The sequence below is a fragment of the Platichthys flesus genome, chromosome 1 (genome assembly GCF_949316205.1).
Source record: "Platichthys flesus chromosome 1, fPlaFle2.1, whole genome shotgun sequence".
NCBI classification, from domain to species: Eukaryota; Metazoa; Chordata; class Actinopteri; order Pleuronectiformes; family Pleuronectidae; genus Platichthys; species Platichthys flesus.
The window spans coordinates 13324204-13345947 of NC_084945.1; the positions used below are offsets into that span (position 1 = coordinate 13324204).

A 21744-nucleotide genomic window follows, 5' to 3' on the forward strand; every position below is an offset into this window, starting at 1 on the left:
TCATGATACCTTTTGTTATTATATTACAAACAGAGAACACAAAAAATTTATCAATTCTGTTTTATTAATTCATTTCAAGTAGGTCAAAGACAAATTATATTTTTGCACAATACTTTTGCAAATCTAGTAAAATTTTCAAAGTAAGCGTGGTGGGGAAACAGGACAAAAAAAGTAAATTAAAAACAAAAAGACACGGTATAAAAAACGAAGCAATTAAAATCAGACAGCAGTTGAGTCTTTACTGGTTTGGAGTCGCGGTTTACACCACTTACACTTCAGTGCATGTTTTCTTAACATCACAGAAATGTGAAAGCAAAGAAGAATTTTCCCAGAGTATTTACCCTAAACACCCACATATTGTCCACACCATACCAACGCAACACAAAGAAAACGATGATTCAGCAAAGACGCACGGCGAACACACACATGAACACAAGCCCAAGATAATAAAAGTAGAGTTCAGGCTCTAACCCAGTAGCACCAAACCAACAAAGAGAATCAGCCAAAGAAGCAGTAGAGGATTGCATTTCTGTCAGTATCGAAACTTTGCGGCAGCATGAAACACTATCATGTTCTGAAAACACAATAGAATGGATCATGTACCCATCTTGGAGAAAGAAATCGATGAAGGCATTTCTTTGTGAAGTGGCCAACTTGAGCGCCGTGTGACCGTCTGCATAGAATCTGATTGGATCAACATCCTCACACCCTGCACAGAAAACAATGCGGAGCTGTAGCTGTGCTTCATTCAGCTCCTTCACAAGGTCGAGATATAAGAGTTCTTTCTACACAAAGTTTCTCTCTCGGAAAATAACTTTAAGAAACTATATATATATATATATTTTCAATATTTGCCAGTAACGCAACTCTTATTAATAGGTCAGTGAACGTGGCTTCAGTTGAATGTGGCAGACGACAACTGAAAACTCAAACTAAGCCAAAGCAGGGCTGGACAGTAATATGATACCACAGAAAGTAAATACTCACTAAAATCTGAAACTGAGGAATAAGAAGTGAAATTCTATCTTTGTAACGTTTGGTTCCTTTCATGTGTCGGCCGATATAGCACACTGTAAGTATGTCAATCAATCTGATTATCATGTGTTGTCCTAGGCCGCATCATTTCATCTTTCAGTTTCTGCAGCGCACAAAACAAATCAACACTTCCTGCACTGCACTGCTTCCTGCTAAGTCAAGCTCCCTGACAACAGTTCACCAATTTCCATCACATTATTCTGTGTAGGCACATTGTTGTATGTTGTTAGACAAAAGAAGAGGGTGTAACAAGGATCAGTTTCCTTGAGAATATTCTAATCAGTAGAAAAAGCAAAAGACAGAACAAGAAATGGCCGACACGTATTGATTGTTTCACTCTGGTAAATTTCCGTTACCTGCAGCAACAGCAAGAACAATAAAATTAAATATCTAGTTTCCCTCTGTTAATTAAACTATTCCGGAGATACAAAATAATCTGAACTGCAAGTTAAAGCAATAAAAGCAAAATCCACAATCACATTTAAACCCAAGAGGTTCTTCATCTGGCTACAGAGGCCGAGAGGATTCAACCAGCCGACAGTGGTTTGAACAGATCTAGTAATTTCTTAAAGACTGCGAGTTTGTAAAAGTTAAAAGTTTGATACAATCAGGTTGATAAAAGCTATATATTCTCTCACCATTTATTCCAGCCCCAGACTAAAGACCAGTATGTAAACACACCTGCAGAACCATGACAAGAAAAATACATATCTAGAAAATATATCTCCCCCGCCACAACCCCTCCATCTGACAACAGATGACTCTATAATCTGCATCTTCTTCACCAACTACTAACTGCCCCATACACCCCACAGCAGCTAATGTGACCCCCCCCCCCCCCCGCACAGGCATCAGCTTTGCCCTGGAATATGCATGCAGCCATATTTTCCCCCCCAACACATGTGTTAGCTGTTGTGTTAATAATCCTGAGAAAGTGAATTAAAACAGTAAATAATCTTCGTCATACAGAAGATCAGGTTCATTCGAAAGAGAAAAAGATATCTACTGCAACATCTGTACAATCGCAAACCGAAGGAACATGACTGCTTTAGAAAGGAAAAGCTGTGGTGTTTTGCTGTTTAAACAATCTAATTACATTGGCAGTTCAATTTCTTTTCTTCCAACAAAATGTCTCTGTTGTTTCGGATTGGCAGCAAAAACTCATGCGACTTGCAGTCCTGCTATTGTGCTGATGATGGCAGCACTTTGGAGAGAAAGAACAGGGGAGGAAAAGGTTGCACAGACGGAGGAAGGCGAACTCTGACACAAAGCGGCTTCTTTCTCCTCAGTTCTTTGAAAGAGAAAAAAAATTGGAAGATTAAGACCACATAACAGAGGGCAGTGGATTTTTGCTCCAGTCCCTCCTTGGAAAAAATATTTATTTCCAATAAAAGCTGTGTGAACTGCTGATCTGTCTCTCAGAGCAGAGAAGCTCAGCGAGTTTGTTAAGCCCAAAAATGAAACTAACAAAAAACTTCAGGCTCTTGTCCAGTGAAAGCGTCTCAGTTACAAGTTCTTTGAATGTTGTGGTGAAGGTAACTCTTTGGAGTGAAGTGCTCCCATTGTAGGCACTAGGAAGAACTAAGGCAAAGAGCTGACCGGTGCCTCAGCGTCTCATCGGTTCCATCTGTCCCATCTGATAGTTCTCTCTGTACTGTTGCTGGGGACGCTGGCCCCGGGCCTGTTGGTTTGCTTGCTGTTGTCTTCTTCGTTTCAGTGTACCTACAGAACAGCCACATCTCAGTAACAGTGTAAACAGAGTCAATGAATGCTGCAATCTGTCTGCAACTCATGTGTACAACTATAAATGTATATCTACTGTACCTGGCAGTGGTTTGGGTGGGGGCAGTTTGGGGTTGCTGCTGGGGGTGTGGACGCTGCAGATCTTGATGAACCCGGCCATTAGCATAATAAGAGCGATGCCCATCAACAGCACTGCCCACCAGTGATCCTGGGTAACAATGGCGCAATTAAATATAGACCAGAAGCACAGCAAAACCAGCTTGTATTAGTATTTATGTAACTAACTTACCACTATCCATTCTGCGATATTCTCATAGAGCTCTGCATTGAAGATGGCTTTCTTTAGCCTTGCCAGAGGCCCATCAGCATCCACCAGACGACACCTCATGAACACATCGCAGTAGCCCTTGAAGTCATTGCAGGGTGAGCCGGGCTGCAGTGTCACAATCTTCTTGCTGAAGAAAGTCTCCCATTTTGCTGAGCCTGTGCTGCTGCAGGTGCTGGGGTTCACTGAGGGCAGAAGAAGAGGGAAAGACCTTTAGATTACTGACTTACTCCAGATTATACCGAAGAACTTGCAAGTAAAACTGATATCATATATCACTAAATTCTAGCTTAATGCTAGAACTGTGATGTTTTTTCTGGCTCATGAAGAGTCCTGCTGCCTGACACTCACTTTTCTCCATGCAGCACACGTGGCACAGCTCAGATGCCTCGTCCTTGCCCTCTTCGCTGGCACAGGTGCAAACCTCAAGGTTATACTTCTTACAAATGGAACCTGAGCAGACCTGGTGGATAAGGGCAGGAATAGCAAGAAAAAACGTTCACTTCACCTTTTACTTCAAATGCAAACACAAGCTCACCAACTGTGCTTAGCGGACCCCAAACAACTCAAACCAGCATACCCCATTGAGGCAGACTTGGGTTTCGGAATGGCAAGTTGTGAAGTTGTCCTTTGGTTCTGAGGCAGGACACAGAGCAGTGGCTCCGTTGCACGTGCCCTCTCTGGCACATTCGGACTCCAGTCGGCACTTGTCATTTGTAGTTTTGTACGAACACCCTGCTGTGCAACATGGGCCTTGGCTTGGACTGTAGAAAGAAATTGACAAACTTGCAATCAAACATGTCAAAGTACTTTAGAAGGACTGCAACATAATACAGCACTATACAAAAAAAAAAGTGCTCATCACATCTGACCTGCAGATTTTGCCAGGTTGGAGTTTACACTTTTTGCCATCCTCTTCATTGGCGTTATAGCAGCAGGGGTCTTTACATTGATCGCTGTAGCCACAGTCACACTGTTCTCCCTCTTCCACGAGTCCGTTACCACAGATAGGCTGGCCAGACTCTGCACACACAGACACAACAGCATGAGCACAGGACCTCTCTCTCTCACACAGACAGGAATAAATACGTTTATGGGAGAGAAATTACCAACAAAGCAGTCGTCCCTCTTCTTCGTCAGCACAGCGCTTATGTTGCGAATGCTGCAGATAGAGAACTTGTTGTTGTTGAGCTTGTCTCCCGATGTGGCTCTGGCGTACATGATGTAGTTACCGTTCTCCTTTTTGTCTTGTGTCTTCGACTCTCCCGGGGTGCATTCGATCCCAGAGTCATGCTGAAAAACAGGAGGCATGTTAAGGGGAGATGCACAAAATGCCTTGAGACAGAGCTGCATATGTTTGAAATCACAGTACTTACAGGAGACCCAAAGTTGTGTCCGACCTCATGAGCAAAGGTAATGTGTGACACCTTGGGAGGGACATGAGAGGCGTAGTTCTGCACAGTGATGATACCAGTGTTCAGAGATTTCCTCTTTCCGTCAGAGTACAGTTTGCTCTTCTCACAGATGCCACCAGAGCTTCCTGTGGCAGGAGAATGAAGATAAGAGTAGAAGGGATTCAACATTTAGCTAATATGGGCTTCTTGTTTCATCGATCTGTTGTTGTAGTTCGAGGTATAGAGGTCATAATTTGAATCCTGAAGGCAGGTGCCATCTGAGGGTACACGTAAACAGTAGCAGGTTATTCCTTCTTTCCAAACAATGTATCACCAAAGTTCCTGTGGTGTTAGTCTTATCATAACTCTTAAATTGACAAAGTCTAAAATCAAAAAAGACACAAGTCATGTGGTGTTAGATACCACCAAGTGTCCCAGATGCTGTGAAAAAATGTCAAACTACTAGTTTGTAATTATTAAATAGAAAGGAAATGAAGATGCACAACGCAAAGAAGCGAAAATATTTGATTAAAACTCTAAAAGCTGTGATATGAAGTGTGAGGAATTGTCTGTACATCATGGGGCACTGTCAGGCAGCTCAGGCAGTTGCGTTTCCCATTATCCATAAATGCAGTGGTTAGCAGGCTACTTGTGGCCTCAGCACAGACATGAGAGCAGAGCACTTAAAGCAATAAACAATGTGTCCATTATATGTATTTGTGCATGTGTATGACTGCACAGTTTCCCCAGTATCCCGGATGGCCATTTGTTCTACGGTCGCTTTTGTTCAGAGGTTCACCTCACACAGCTCGCAGCAACCAATCTCTTACCCTCCATCGATTCTTTCAGCTTACAGCTTTGCTAATTTGTCTGTATTGATTGTCCGAGATTGCTGCTGTGTTCTTCATGGCAAGATGGTGCCGGCCGAACGTATTCAGAGGACGGGCAGGAGAAGCCTCCATAACTATATTTCATAGATGCTGAGATTGTGAGAAGAGTCAATCTCTGGGGGGGAGGACGCAACATGAATCCATCAAAACAGAGCAAGACAGAAATGGGCACTCCTGACAAACATGACCACATACAAATATTAAACCTACTATTTAGTTATATCTAATACAAAATCAACCTATTTAATTTTTTGAAATTCATTAAAGACTTGAATATTATTTACAGTAAATCCTCTAGATTCTGGCAGCGTATCCAAATTGTAGGCTGACAAATCCTACAGCTTTCAATGAACACACAGAAATGGAAGAAATTAAGACGCTGACATGACCAAACTTAAAAATATTTGGCATGTTATGTATTAGAAAGTACCAGTTAATGCTTCTGAGCAACACAGGAAGTCACCACAGTTCTGGGCGTGAGTGTGTGATTGTGTTTTGCACAAACCTGAGGGAGCCCCAACCCAAGCCAAGCCGAGCACACCGTCATCAAAGTCCCTATCACTGAAGACGTAGGCCAGGCAGTAGTCATCATGGTTCTGTTCAGAGTTAAGCTCCAAAAACTTCTCCACTCCGATATTGGCAAAGCGAAAAGGATTGCTTGGGTCCTTTTCAGCAGCGGTGCTGTTTATCTGAAAGACACAAGTTAAAAACAGAGAAAAGGTAAGAGAGGTGGCACCGGTTTCCATGGAGCCAGTCGTATATTCAGCTTGAACAAAGGAAAAGGTCCTTGGCATTAACAAATATTTGTAATGAGGAGATAACGTCTACAGCACAAGGTTCTGTGACAAGCACACAGCTCAACACACTTCTTCACTCAAAATATCAGCAGCTCACCCGGATCCTTTTAACCATGAAGCTGATGTTTCGGATGCCCTTGAAGTCTGTGGCCTGGTAAATGGAATCGATGGCCTTCACGTGGCTGGAGATCTGAGGAGAAAGTGACGAGCTCAAGATCAGTGGGAGAGCAACTACTGACAAAATGTTAACATTACCACAGATACTGAAATTTGTGAAAAATAAGGAGTGTTGAGACACATCAGCTAATCTGGTTTTGAATAATTCCTTGATAGACAAAACATGACCTGAGCAGATGAATAATTATGCAGCACAACAGATATGGGATTGAGTGTACAGTCCTATAGGTGCTGTCATCTAGACTGAATTCACGTTGGCATACTGCAGGTATGGCTGCGTACCTGGGCAATGACAGCCTCTCTTGTTCCGTAGTATTTGAAGAACAAATGGTCAGTCTGGATGAAGAGCTGGCAGGTATTTTTCTCTTTCACTATGGCCCTCTTCTTCCTCAGAATGAGAGGACCATGGAAGTGCTCATCCTCCAACACACTGTTCTTCCCCTGTAGAAAAAAATAACCAAAAACAGGATGAAGATGGTGGGAAAGTGGAAGTATTAGTGGAAGAGGTTGGAAAAAGACAAGAAGTCAAAAAGTAAAGAGAGTGAAATAGACAGTTTATTCTAAAGCTAGTGAAAATAGTATTGCATCGGATCGGGTAGCAATAAGTTGTGTAATGGGTAAAAAAAATTGCTGTAATTTCTTAGGAAAGGCCACAGGTTAAAGTTAACTAAACGCGGGAGGGGAACAGCAGGAGAGAATTAAAGTATGTTTTTTGGGGAAGAAATTTGAAATAAAAATGATTGTGCCGTATTTTTTAAAAATAAAGCAGCTTATATGAATCCTAGTCAGCTGCAAGGATACATTTTTATTGTGAAAGCCTATGACACCAGATTTTACAACCTCACTTCAAGTAAATCAAAATGGATCACATGAAGACTAAAATAGTCAGCGATGAATAAGTTCTCAGTGGCTTGCGATTAAAAAAAAAAAAAAACATTCTTGAAGGCTGGTCCAACTAGTGTCCTTGCATAACACTAGGCACGCAGCTGCTGAGGAAACACGTTGACAGCTGCGCGAGCACAGGTGCTGCTACAATTCACTGACATGATCATCAAGACGGGACGAGATAGACATAGAGAAAAGTCTGGGTCCGGTCCAGTGCAGGACTTTGAGTCAAATGTTCATCAGTCAGGATTACAGTGATTCCTTATTATAACTGCCTGTTATACTGCAAGGCACTGTAGTGAGCTTTAATAGTGTCTTGTGAATTTAGCCACTGTGTAGAAGACAAGCCTTTCTGCTCGAAAGATACTGCACAGATAAAGTGGTCCAGTACCGGATACACTCTACACAATAACCCAAATTCATGTTTGTGCTTATGGCACAAAACCCCTGGGGAAAATACACACAGCCAGATTAACCAAGGCTGGGCTTGGCTTCAACATTTATAATTAGCAGGTTTTCAATTGAAAGTATCTGCACGCTTGCTAAAAATATACATGTGCACTTAGTGTTTGCGTAAGGCAGTTTGAATATGAGTTATGAGATGTTTGTAATCTCATGAGCCTCGTCCATCTGTGTGTTTAGTAATGAGCTGGGAGGAGGGGGAGGGGATCTGTCGGTACATACTTCGGCTTGCTCCTCTACTGCCGACGCCTGGTACCTCCTCATCCTCTCAAACACTGAGTGGTCAGCGCAGCCGCCCTCTGAACCATACTTATGAGGATAATCTGGCAGATAGGGAGGAAATAAGGGTGAGATAGTCAAGAGCTTACTCTGCATCATAAATCACATCTGGTCAAAGTGGGAAGCATCACAAAAACATGCTAAGATACAGACAGAAAAAAAAAAAAGATGTACAAATCCAGCTCAGGAAACCCACATTTAAAGATTTCTGCTCCAAAAATATCTTTAAGGGCTGGCCCGTAGTTCTTTCATTCTTGATTTAAGTCTGCAAGTACTTCTGCAGCATTTTCTTCAGAAAAGAAAAGCTCAGACTGTACCAGAACATTTCTGTGTGATGCAGATACATTTGTAGAATGGGAGCAGATCCAGAATTGCCTTATATGCTGTATAATTACATGGGTAGTCTGAGAGCACATCCCTCCACCCAGGCTGATGCCCTATCTTGCAATGATAAACAAACTGGGGAAATAAGTATCCTGTGTCTACCCCTTCAATTGAATCTGCTTCAAACAGATGGAAAAGCAGACAAACTGCATTGAGAACATAACCTCCTTGGCGGAAGTGAAGATGAACCCATGACAGAGCCTACAGTTGTCTCTTTCCTCCTATTCACCTGCAAACTTTCATTCCTACCCTCCAAACGGCTTCTTGTCCATTCAATTGAATTGGCTGTTCAAAAGATTCTCCATTTGTTTGTTTAGGGCAAGTGTGTGTGTAAGTGTGCCTTAGAAAACAATTAACCAGTTGGGCAAACTGCAGTGAATGCCAGGAAGCCTTAATCCAGGGTTGAGTTAATATCCGACTCATTACCTGTCTGATATATTTAGTTCCTTGAGCTTCACGAGACGCAATACATTGCACTTTGTTTTTATTCATCCCCATGTTTGCTTCATTATGTTCAGCCACAATCACACCCTGTCTGTATAAAATGTATGGATCACTGTCAAATGCATTCAGAGTCATCTGTTCTCCAGGAGATGGTTGAGAGGCTTGATGTTTCCTGTCTGAGAATGTCTCGGTTGGCTGTAGTCTGACCTTTAGCAGAGTGGCTATGAGTCATGCCCGCGCTCAGTTGTGTTCCAAGCCAACCTTCAGTATGAATACTATCAACCTCATCTATGACACAAAGCCAAATCCTGCTTTTACCAGTCAGTCTAATCAAACTTTCCTCCCCTCTAGTCAGTGTAGTCTAGGAACTGATTAACCATCAGCCCCTGACCTAACACATCACAGTTGTATTCTAACCCTAGAAATGGAAAGTTTTCTCAAATAGTTACAACATTAAAAACGTATAATTTTTAATATACTATCTCAGTTACTATAAATGACTTGGTTGTCTTAATCTTTCATTCGGAATTTTTCAATCCTTTTTCGAAATTACTTCCGGTTATCCAACGGGCTGTGACTGTGTCATTGTAAAAGATCAAACCTACTCCATTCTTGCATACAATGTATAAGGACTTCAACTTCCTGTAGTGCTTCATTAAACTTACTGATGTCATCCTCGTGGTAGATTACAGAGTGGAAGGGAACATTCTTGTCCTGTAGGTACCTCTCTGAGGGTTCGACATAGTACATTCCTTGGTGGGTTTTAATGAAGCCTTCAAAGCGCCCATCAACCACAGAGCCGTGGGTCAATGTGCCCTTTTCACCTGAAACACAGGAGAGGAGGGATGAGCAGAGGAAAACTAGATATGTTTGTCAAGAACTTTGAAATTGTCAACTTAGGATCTAAGTATTATTGTACTGTGGTGATTATACAAATAAAAAACATCTGATCCAAAGATTCAAGAAGATTAAGCTTTTAAATATGAACTGTTCGATAAACTCAATCAGGCACATTAAGTCTTTCTAACCAATCTAGGTGAAAAACTAAACTTAACATTTTTGGAAGTGTAACTATGAGGATTCATGTTACATGTCTCATGAAATCACAATATTTGTTGAACAACTGAAGGTTATGAACACAAATCACATTATATTTGCTTATGATTAAAAACATTTGTATGGATTTCTACAAATACACTTTCCATCTCTGAAACTTCTATGCAGATATTAAGGACAACTGTTTGTGTTCACCATCCTCTATGAGAATAATACTAATCTCTCTCTCTTTTTTTAACACAGTTGCAGACAAACAACAGAGACGTCCAGGAAGTGAAGGGGAGGAGAGCGGATGGAAGGAAGAACAGGATGCAAGGGGTCCTGTGTGTGTTGGGTTGTGCGATGTGACATAATAAACACAAACGCACACACAAACACACACACACAGAAAAGATTGCAGATGAAAAAATTTGTTGAAGATGTAGATAAAGTAAAGTGGGAATGTAAAAATGAGAAGTGTTGTCAAAGACTTTAAATCTTATTGAATGATACATACCACAAGATTAAAGAGGATGTGGTGTGCGACTTACCAAAGATTTCTCCGCTGTATATGTGCGAAGTATCAACAGGTGCTTCCTCTCCTGACACCTCAATGATGAGATCTGGAGAGAATAGAGATGTGTCCCTTTTCATGCGCAAGTTAAAATGTCTGAAAAGAAGAACAGGAGAAACTGTAAAGCAAAGTTGTGCTTGAACATACTGACATGTTGACAAAGCGAAACATAGATACACAGTCCCGCAGAGAGTTTGATACTCAGTCCGCAATGTTAAAGTCATGCTTTATACCACAAGGTTCAATAATATGAATTACACACACAGTTGAAAGCTATGCCAGCACACAAAGGATTTAGAAGAAAAAGGAAGCAGCATTTACACGTTTTTACTGAGCCCCACCAGGCTGCTGTGCTCAGTGAGTCAGAAGAATTATGTCATGAGGAAAAACACATGAACATTTGTGCACGGCCATAATACATATTTTTTTGTAATCCTCTCGTTCACATAACCATCATGTCAAAGAAAAAAGGCTCGCATCACATGAGGTGCACATGAGCCACCAGCTTCCCAGAGACCTAAGGCAACGCAGTGAGCAGTTTGGATGAGGAATGATTTTATCAATCACATGGTGATAACCTCAAGCTGTGAAGCTCCCTCCAGATGACTCAAATGATGATCACATTACTCTCTCTCTCACTGAGACCTACATTGTATCACTTTTGTTTCGTAAAGATAACCCATGGTAAAATTTGGAATCTGACATTCTTCATGTTTTTATATTTTATGGACATTTCTGTTTAACATTCAAGATACATTTATTGATCCCAAACACATGCAGTCACACTACATGCAGATGGAGGGAAATTTGTCCTCTGCTTTTGTCCCATCTGTTGAACATAGCAGGACACACAGAGCAGTGGGCAGCCATGCACGGCGCCCGGGGAGCAGATGTTGGGGGAGTAAGGTGCCTTGCTCAGGGGCACTTAGACATAGGGGGTAGGGAGAGTCCTCTTTAGACTTTGGAACAGATCCAGGGTTTGTCCATCCAGGTATGTTTATATTGTCACTGCGAGGAGTCGAACCAGAGACCTTCCTGTCTGATGTCTGTTACTTTCTGCCCATAGTCCAATTTTACCGCCACTAGTCCACCGCCTCTCTTTTAGTGGCCTAACATAATCAAAGATTCGTAGTGTCAAGCAGGAATAAAAATGATTGAGGAGCATCTGTCTCATCCCAAAAACCTAAGTCATTCATTTTTCTCCTTAAAATAGTGGCTTACAGTTAATGGCCATGTTTCAAAATCTAAAGATTTTAATCCCGAAGCCCAAAATGAGAAAATTTTGGAGGGTTATTTTGGAGACACCTCACGCCCACAGACATGATTCAACTGTTTTTTAAGGGCTGAGCATTAGAGTCTGAGTAAAACTGGAGTGGGAAAGACCAAACTAGATGATCCACCCTCCTATTATCTATACCGCTTATCCTTTAGGGGCCATACCAGGGGTTGCAAGAGCCAGGGCACACCCTGGACAGGTAGCTGTACCACAGGGCTGACATGCAAAGACAAACAACCATCACACTCATATTCACACCTAGAGACAATTTAGAGTGTCCAACTAACCTCAACAAGATTGTATGTTTTTGTACTGTAGGAGAATGGAGGAGTAACTGTAGAAAACCCACACAGTCACAGGTGGGAACAAGCAAAAAGAAAAAGCTTAGTACAGAGTAAATAAAGATAAACATGGGGTATAAGAGACGTAGAGATGGATATAGGGAGGAGTAGCACGTTTGTTTGGGAAAATGAAATAGGAAATAATGCTGTGAGGGTCAGACAGAGACCAGGATTTCCTCCTCCAGGATGATTCATTGACCTGCACTGTGATTAAATGTTCCCGTTCTCATTTCACACACACACAAACATTTATGTTATTGTTGAAGTATTTTCAACATATTAGTTCACTGGTACCAACAATATAGATGATTATTCATGAAGAAATGTCTAATGCTTGTATTAGTTCAGGCACTCAAATCCCCCAAAATTAATTTAACCCTTACTGCATTGCTTTTTATTCAAGAAAAGTACCATATGATCTGTTAATCACCAATACTCTCTTTTCATTCATCTAAAGCTGGATCTGTGCTTCAAAATATACAGTCAGAGGACCTTTTCAAATGAAGCCAAGACAATGAAAACAGCAAAAGAAAAAGAAAGACATTTAGGAGTTTGAACAAAACAAGTCAGGACTACTAGATGTGAAACAAAGACTGTCATAAATCTTTCTGCCTCTTATTCAGCCTTACACACCCACGCCATTCCCTCCTGCACGTCCTCTACAACAATCAGTATGACTCCATCTATGCCCCCTCCCAAAGATAAGCAGAGATGGATCCCTGAGTAAAAAACACATTAACACTAGCTGCTTCGCACCTGCAAATCTTCATAATTTTTTACCACTTGTTTCCTCATCTCAACCATTTCAAAATGTCTTAAGACAGAAAGCCAAGAAAATCCCTGAACAGTCAAACATCCTAGTTTTTAACAAGTGAAAAAGAAAAAGAAAAAGCCAAAAAGAAAGAAAATCACTTTATCTAGTTAAAAGGCCAAAAAGAAAAATGCTGCTGACAACAGACAAGAGAAGAAGCATCTGACGAGCAAGTCAGAGCGACTTGTCTAAGAGAAGCAGCTGCCTGATAAATTATTCAGACACTTCTCAAACGCTGAACATACTGACTCAAGCATCTGACAGTCATACTCTTTGCTCAGTAAGCAGGCCAGCTAAAAGAAACAGCGTGTCCTCAAGCCATGTCCATAGAGATGATATGCCCACAGAGGGGACACTATCTAGCTGAAAAACAATATGCAGTCTTGTCACATGATTCGATTTCCTGAAAGAGCATCCACCTGATTGTAGTGCGACGGCATTTAAGAACGCCATACTTTTTCCTCCTCCCTTGCCCCGAGGCCTGACAGCCCAACATACTCCAGACAGGAAGGGAGTCATCACACAGTCACAAGCCGCCCGCTCTACAAGGGTTCATGTTTGATGCCAGGGAGGTTTTTTCACGTACGACAACGTTTGAAAACAAGCACATCTAACGGCTCATTCTTGGAAAGCTGGACACAAACTGTGAGTCACTTCCACCAGCATTGTATTATCCAATGCTTTAGCACAATCTTTTGGCCTCTCTGTCTGTTAAGAAGCTCTCCGCAGTGACTGACCTGCCTTGTTCCGTCACCTGATCCAGCAACAAATATGTGAGTGGGCCAACACAAGTACGCATTTCTCTTGTTACAACAAACCTCTACAGTGCCACAAAGCCACGCTCTCACAGAAGGAAGAGTGTCTTGTGTGTGATTGTACACACTGTATGCAAAGAATAAGATATGAGCTTTATGACCACTAGCTTGGTTCGGTTACTCGTAAAGATGATTTTTTAAATAATATGTAAAACACTGATATTTCTGAACAATATGACGTCAATAACAAATAGACCACAGCCTTGACGTAACTCAGTTGAAATGTCAACAGCTCTTTGTGGAGCTGCGGTTGCCTCATGGTCATCAGGCCCAACAAACATCCCATTCCAAAGAGATATGAATGGACATCTCACAAGTAATAATAACAGCTTATAATGCTACAAAACACTCAATGAAAATTGACGTTCGTTTTCAATTTTCACAATGGTGTTACATTACAGCCTGATTATTATAGAGTTATTATGTCATGTAACAAAAAATTGTTTATGGAAACTTACAACAAAGATAATTCATTATATTCATAAATCAATCATGGTGTACCATTTTGCCTGGTTAGTGAAACACTATGCAGGATATTCATTGCCAGTTAGTTTACAGTAGATCTACTGAAGGCTGAAACTGCAAAAACAGCTCCAATTCAATATCTTCTACTAAATATTGTTCACGTCCTCTTTAGCGTTGTGACTTTGTGATTTCCTCACCAATACAGGCAGCTCCAGCAATGACAGGAAGGAGCACAAATGTACAGGAAGTGGATCTGTTTGATAGAAAACATGGGAGCTGGCTGGAAAAACAGTGTTGCTGAAGTTAATTATTGTCTCATTCTTCAATATGGTGATTTGTGAAAAGAGAAAAGGGGAAAAAGCAGATAGGGACAAATGGAAATACATTTTCCACTAGTAAGATTAACCCCAAAACTGCACCAAGTTTACAATAGAGAACTTTAAAATAGTCCTTACACTGTGTGTGTGTGTCTGTGTGTGTAGTTGTGTATATGAATACTAAAGAGATGACGTTAAGGTTCAAAGCAGCAGAAAACTTTTATTGCTGGTGAATGAAGACGTCAATGCAGCTGTCCTAACCTGGGGACTACTTTGGGACAGGCAGTCGGGACTCAATGACTCCTTGGAGTTGTATTGGGTCCCTGTTCTCAGTATAGGCATTTTGAACTATATCTTTGATTCCCGATGCGAGTAAAGAAAATGTAACTCCCAGTCTCACAATAACATGACATGACATTGCTCAGAGGTTAACTAGAAATATCAGATGTATGCCTCTGAAGACCACAGTTTTCATTAATGACAGATTGAACGTTGCCACCCAACTCAGTATCCTAACAGGTTTGTTATATTTTCAAAATCTCCCGTTCTGTTCCTGCATTGACGTTGAATAACGGTCAGCAAAATGTATTCGCAGAACATTGCGATGTCACAGTAAACTTGACCTTTGAGCACCAAAATCTAACCAGTTCTCCCTTAAGACAACCCTTTGTGTCAAATGTAGTGATGCTCCCTCAAGACGTTCACGACAATGGGACTCCTTTACCTCCCATTCCAAAAACATAATGGCCTTGGCTACGGTTAGCACAGAGGCATGAAAGAAACAAAACATACTGGTATATACTGTAAAAGATGCTTTGAGAATCTTTGCTAACATGCTAAATAAGTTTCTGCTTTCAATGTGCATACTTTTACTTTTCTTTCTTGTCTCAGCACTGTAAGCAACTTATTTGCAAAATCCTGTTCTCACACACATTCTGCTACATCCGGCTGTCACTCATTAAACTGCTGATACAGATCTGAAAACAGAAACAGTGTCGTTTTGTCCCCAATATTTGGTTTGTATGCTCTGAATTTCAGTAATTCGATTACCTAGTATTACAATAACGTTTGTTTGGTCTTGAGCTACACTTATAATCAATGACAAATAATACATACAATGATGTTGCGATGACATGGCAACAAAGCGCAACAAGCAAAGAACAGCATAATCCAGGTAAACAGTGGCGAGATAAATTAAAATGAAGAAAAGAAATGACTTTAAGGTGAGTGCATGAAAGCATCATGTGGGTGTGAGTGTGTATGTGTGTGTGTGTGTATGTATGTGTGCTCAACTGACCTTCCATGTGCGTGGAAGTCCAGGTGCACGGCCCTTTCTGCGGGAGCCAGCGCTCTCTTCGCTCTCTGGTGACTGTTGTGCAGAGCCTCTGTGTCATACGATAGACCTTCATAATGACGAATATATTTGTTCAATGACTTCCCAGACTGACCTGAAAGAGAATTCAATGGCTTGTCAATGTTTGTCAACAAAAGTCTGCTGTAAGAAAGAAAAGGAAAGTCACATGATGTATTGATGTATTAATTCTGGGTACACTTGATAGCCTGTTATATAATTTATATAGAATTTAACTGATGCAACAGATATTACAACTTTCTACATCTCACATTAAGGAATTCAGAAAAAGGACAGCATGGTGTGGTAAAAGCATTGGATGAGTGACCTCATGCCTTTAAATCTAAATTGTTCTATTGCTAACAACACTACCCTATGTGTTTCTTCTTTTTACCACTTGGTTTCATTGTATCATATATGACAGTAGCGACCTCATTTTTCATAGGACACTATTATGGATTCGACAGGCAAAAAGCCTCACCTGAACGGTTTGGGCAATAAAACAATAGGTATATCTATCATGATGTTATTTTCTTTAATCCCAATAAACTTTGAACAAACAGTGACCGGGACAACACAACACATAACTATTTTGAATATGAATATTGGTTTTTGTCTTGAAACAAACAATGTTGTTACCGTATGCTTTTCTTACAGGCACAAGTGAAAAGCTCTTCATTTAAAACTCTTATTGGAACCAGGTTGTGAAAAGAAAGCAGTCAGTTGTAGTACAAAATGTCACTGACAAGTTACGCTTAAAAGGCTTATTCAGCTTATTGACGTGAACCCACCGAGATAATCCTGTTGGCTTTTAAACCCACGGTTTTCTTTGTTCTTTTCACAAAGACAAAGAAGGCGGTCAGTTTAAAGCACAAGTGAGGAGCATGTGATGCGCATCAGGTGACTGAGGTTCTGTTTCAGTGGTACTGTATGTCATTGTGCGAGCTCACTGACTGGGTTTGTCGCAGACTGTTAAAATGCTAATCTACATTCCAAGGCAAAACAGAATGCTACCGACTCAATATCTGCCTGAGCGTTTGGGTTCCAACAGGAAAAACTCTTCTCTGAGCTACAAAATGTGCCTTTATAAATAGGTTTACTAAGAGCTGAGACTTGACAATGAGCTCTGAGCTGTAATGAATAAACCTTATTACTACAAGACTCCCACAGGCAAAACATGATAATGAAGGTTCTCCACCTTCACTGTGGTTTTACACTGCACCGTTTTCTTTATTAGAGTTTAGATTGTATGTGGTGGGAGCAACAGCTCCCAAACAGGGAGAGGCTGCACCAGGCTAGTAGCAACTTGTCCATGAATGCAAAGGGACCATGGATCAGCTTCGTTTGCACTTTAAAAAAGATAATGACAGTAAACTACACCGAACCAACAAATAGAAAAGGAATCAACACAATGGGTTCAGGGGCGAGAAGAGTGAAGTATAAATAATGAGGGAATCTGTTGATTTTGTACCAAAAAAAACAATGACAACTATATTAATATACAACGAAGAGGCAGCACAATGATGAATTGTCAAGATGGCCACTTGCGTAATCACTAGGCAATAAATCTGACCTTTCTGGGATGTTAAAACATTTCCTCACATTAAATCATTAACAAACAAGAATCATAAATGAATGTAGCAACCACAGAGTTCATTTACTTGCACATTCCCTCCTGGTTATTATCAGCGCTAATGGACTGACGGATATTTTGAGTATGTAAACATTAGATCCTGGTTTCAGATAACTGAGTGGACCTTCATTGCGTTGTGCCAAAAATAAATTTGAATATAGTGACAGTTGTGCCAGAGCCAGATGGGTTGCATACAGTAGTTGTTCATCAAATACAAATATGTAATGCAAAGTTGTTTTACACACTGTCCTAGAGATCTTTCACTGATTAAGCAGGGGAAATGCTTACTGTCAGTTATTGAGAAGATGCAAAAGCTAAATGCAGCAAAAAGTGGAAAATGCTGAGGTAATTTCCCTGCTAGGGAAATCAAAGAGAGAATGAAATGTCAAGGAATCTAAGGGACATCCAGACAAATGATAGCATCGCCTATAGAGGAATGAATAACCAGTTTAACCTGTTATCCACGTATCCATGTATCCATGTATCCACATGCAGAATGATAAAAACTATGATATTAATGTATATACAAACTTCTTCATAACGAGAGGCAGCTAATCTACAGCTGGTTGACATTAAAAAAATAAAAAAAAGTGTTTTTTAAAGACTTAAAACCTGTGATCAAATTTGTATACTTCAGAGGCAGTGGGTTAGATATTGCCAGCAACTTTACCAGATCATCAAAGTAAAAACTTGACTGACTAAGGGCGTCATGATGATGGAGGGGTTAGAGATCCCACTGAGAACAATGCAATGTGCCCAGTTTATTTCTGGTGACCTTCGCTGCATGACATTCTCTCTCTCTCTCTCTTGGCAAAAAGTGTTTCAAAAAGATAAATATATATCTACTCCAAGAATGTGGTGTGGCACCAGGCTACTTTTCAAACTGTTACTCTCAACAACATGGATATACTGGTGTTACAACATTCCCACCAGAATTCAACACAGCATTCACTTGGAACAACTCCCACGTAGCCCCTAAACCTATACATTTCCTCTTATCTACCATTAACAGAGCTGTGCCTGTCAAATGCTTGCGACTTGACAACAATTATTTTGCATATTGCTTTAATAAATATATAGCTTCATATAGAATGTATGTGATTTCCATTATTTTATTTAGGATGCAACACATTGAGTCTAAACTCACCAAAATGGATTCATGAAATATGTTTTGTGAAATATAAAGTGGGATGTGTTGTAGGACTTTTAAAAATGTGTTGCCAGATTAGTGACTAGTACTTTTAAACTTAGCTGAATCCTGACCTGACAGTAATGCTACAATCCTTACTCTGCTCCTACATAGATAAGTACTTGAATTTTACTGGAAGACAGCAAGACTGGGAAAAACCTGCCAGTCGATTTCACTGTAAACGGCGATGTCATCATAATTTCAATGCAGTCCATTTCAGCCCCGAGTGCCCCAGTGATATGTGAAGTGCAATCCTTGTCAGAGGGAAAGCGCTGACAGAAACCGAGGAGGGGGTAACAGCATGGTTCACATCTGATCATACCATACATGCTGCTTGACAGCAAGTTATCTAACCGGACAGCTCTAAAACCCTGCATCTCAAGTCAAGCTTAATGTATTCCTTTAATATGGTGCATGATAGAGTACTGGGGAGAAAACCCTGTAAGATGGTTGGTTGTAATCTGCAAGCAATATATCTGACCAAGACTGCTCAAGAGGCAATTTGAGGATCAAAAATCCTCAGCATCACACCATCACTGGAGGCAGGCCAGGTACCAGCAACGTTGTCCGAATGATAAAACCTACTTTTTATGACACACTCCTCAGACATTTCTGATCCTCACAATTACTGCAGTGTATTGGAATGAGGGAAACTGGCTTTGTAGCGATGGAGGGTCAGATCAGGACATCTTTTGTCCCAACTTTGACTAATCTTGAGGGAATATAAACAGTTTCCTCACTTTGTTTTGCGTGCACGCAGCCTCTGTGCAGCAGGGACACCAATCCAATGAATGAACAGATTGATGTCAGGTAGAAGTAAAGACAAAAAGGAGGGCTTGCTCAATGTTCTCAAAGCAAAACTGCAGCAGAACTCACTTGCTTATTTGCCAGGTAGAATGCAAGGATCAGGCTTGTACAGAAACGGTTTTAAAAAACAGATTAACAAGCATAAATACATATAGCAGCAAAATAGGAAAAGCACCATGAAAAATATATGAATCAAGCCACAGAGCCATTAGGCTTTTATAAGCTTTAGACTCAAAATATTCTTGTTTATAACAAGTGCAACATTTAAAAAGCATTAAAACGTTCAACAGTAAAATACAACGTTTTCCAAAAGAAGATAAGACCAAAGACCATCACTTTAAAAAGCGATAAAGCTTACATTCACCATTAGAGAAGCCTGATGGTAACTAAAAAAAAAAAACATACTGGTGGTTTTCCTGTACTGGTTTTAAATACTGTTTCTGCTCCGTTTCACTTTTTAGTGACTCTAACTTTTGTGCTCTGAATCTGACAATTTGTTTTAAATATTTTTACAGTCAAGTAGTGATCCCAAGGATTATAAAAGAAAGCTATACACTTTGAATCAAAATCGTGTGACCATGTTATGTACGTGTATTTGGCAGCTACTCTTTCTATGAGGCTGATCTTGTTGTCAAAGAACAGAAGCCCCTCTGAACAGCTTGACTCATCTGGCTGGAGAGCCTCCCAATCTTCAGCTTTGATTCATTGTCTTGTATTTTCCTCAGTTACACAACACTTGACTTTGCTTTTCTGACTCAAACTTAGTTGTGAAAGTCGTATCGCAACTTTTGCATCGAACACACTCAAAAATCTATTTGTTACGCATCCCTAGACACGGATATTCAGCGACTGGACATGTTCTAATTTAACAATCGTAACAACAACACCGTAACAGAGAAACTCTCAGTAGCTCAGTAACGAATTCAATCGCTGTACCTTGCAGATGTTTGCGTGCTGCTGTCAGGAGGGAGGCGTCAGCGGTGGAGCATTTCCTGTGTCTGTATAGAGACCTACTTTACATATACCCCCCAGCACAGCTACACACTTTAACTACTGTGTTTGGTAGTTTGTTAGCTAAAAACTACTGCGCTGTTTGTGATCACACGTTAGCGCTGTGACGTTAGTTCACCTCTCACTAACTGTCAAAAACCACAGGTTGTTCCTCCATTAGAGAACCCCCCCCCCTCGTGTCAAACTAACTGAGTTAACCTGGCACCCGGTCGAGACAGCCTCTCGGGCCTGTCCCGGGTTAACACCGTGTCAATACACAGCGGGTTAGCCGCCGCAAACACCGCACTTTGTAGCGTTAGCCAGCTAGCTAGCAAGTTAGAGCCAGAGTGCAAGTGCCTGATCCGATTAGCGCGAGCTCCGCTGACGGTCGCTCGACACTTTCCTTTCCGCGCGAATCGTCCGAAGAACTCACCTGTGATGTCCGTCAGCAGGCAGAGCAGGAGGGTCACTTTGACAAGTAGCATATCGAAATCGCCGGTGGGTCCCAGTGCAGGCAGCTTAGCGACCCAGCTGCGGCGCTGACTGCTTCTTGTTTCGGTTCCTGTCAGTTAAAGGCACAGCCGCCCTTCCTAGTTAGCTGGATCCATCGCACACACCGGCGGCCCCGCTCGGCCCTGCCCCTCTCTCTCTCTGCGTGACGTCAGCCTGGCTGGGTGGTGGTGGGGGGGAGAGAGAAATGTCTTTATCTGTAAGGCAAATTTGGCTACTTTTTCATTATGGATGTCATAACTTGCTCATTAAATAATAATTAAAAAACGTCCTTATTTCACCTTTGCAATATATTGTCTAAGACGTCAAAGGAATCTACGACCACTAACCAGTGTCAGTGAACATCATTCCAAAATGACAACAAGGACTTTTTTCCTTAATCAATCCTTTTATATGAAGCCTGGGTGGAGTTAAATAGTAAGTCACAAACAAAAGTGTTATTCTTTCAGCTTAACCCCCTTGATACAAAACATGGGTCGAAAAGTACCCAGATTCATTTCCTGTGTTATTTAATGCATGGGTAAAAAAACGTAATTTATCATTTATATTCATTAAATATTTAGTTTTTTAATACGAAAAATATTTTCCCTTTTCCTTTCTTACTTTATAAAAGAACGTAAGTTTTGTAAAAAATGTTGGTGCTTATTGGGAAGTGCACAGTGGAGGCAAAAAATACTTCCTGTTTCATGACAAATCAGTAGATGGCGCTATTGCCCTGGGTTAACATTGACATATGGAGCTGTTCAGGCTGGGACATTGATCATGTCACAGAATTTGGCAGAGGTGTGGACTATAGTCACATGACTTGGACTCGA

The 21744-nt window shown here is 40.9% G+C and overlaps 1 protein-coding gene across 1 annotated transcript; it reads right to left on the reverse strand.

The window, feature by feature from the left end:
• Nucleotides 1-45: 45 nt before the first annotated feature.
• Nucleotides 46-21029, reverse strand: adam10a (ADAM metallopeptidase domain 10a). Its single transcript, XM_062385497.1, has 16 exons — nt 20853-21029; nt 15747-15897; nt 10402-10520; nt 9481-9639; nt 7931-8031; nt 6644-6802; nt 6282-6374; nt 5893-6076; nt 4480-4643; nt 4213-4396; nt 3976-4126; nt 3684-3867; nt 3455-3566; nt 3068-3288; nt 2860-2986; nt 46-2757 (listed from the first exon to the last, which is right to left on the reverse strand). Exons 1-16 carry the CDS (start codon nt 20902-20904, stop codon nt 2642-2644), a joined length of 2277 nt encoding a protein of 758 aa, XP_062241481.1. The 5' UTR covers nt 20905-21029; the 3' UTR covers nt 46-2641.
• Nucleotides 21030-21744: the final 715 nt, after the last annotated feature.

Bases quoted from the DNA above. Each gene is read 5' to 3' on its own strand.
- adam10a (XM_062385497.1), bottom strand. From the start codon at position 20,904: ATGCTACTTGTCAAAGTGACCCTCCTGCTCTGCCTGCTGACGGACATC. The intron at 10,521-15,746 runs GTCAGTTGAGCA...TCTTCTTTTCAG, and splicing joins GACTTCCACGCACATGGAAG to ACATTTTAACTTGCGCATGA. The intron at 6,077-6,281 runs GTGAGCTGCTGA...TGTGTCTTTCAG, and splicing joins TCATGGTTAAAAGGATCCGG to ATAAACAGCACCGCTGCTGA.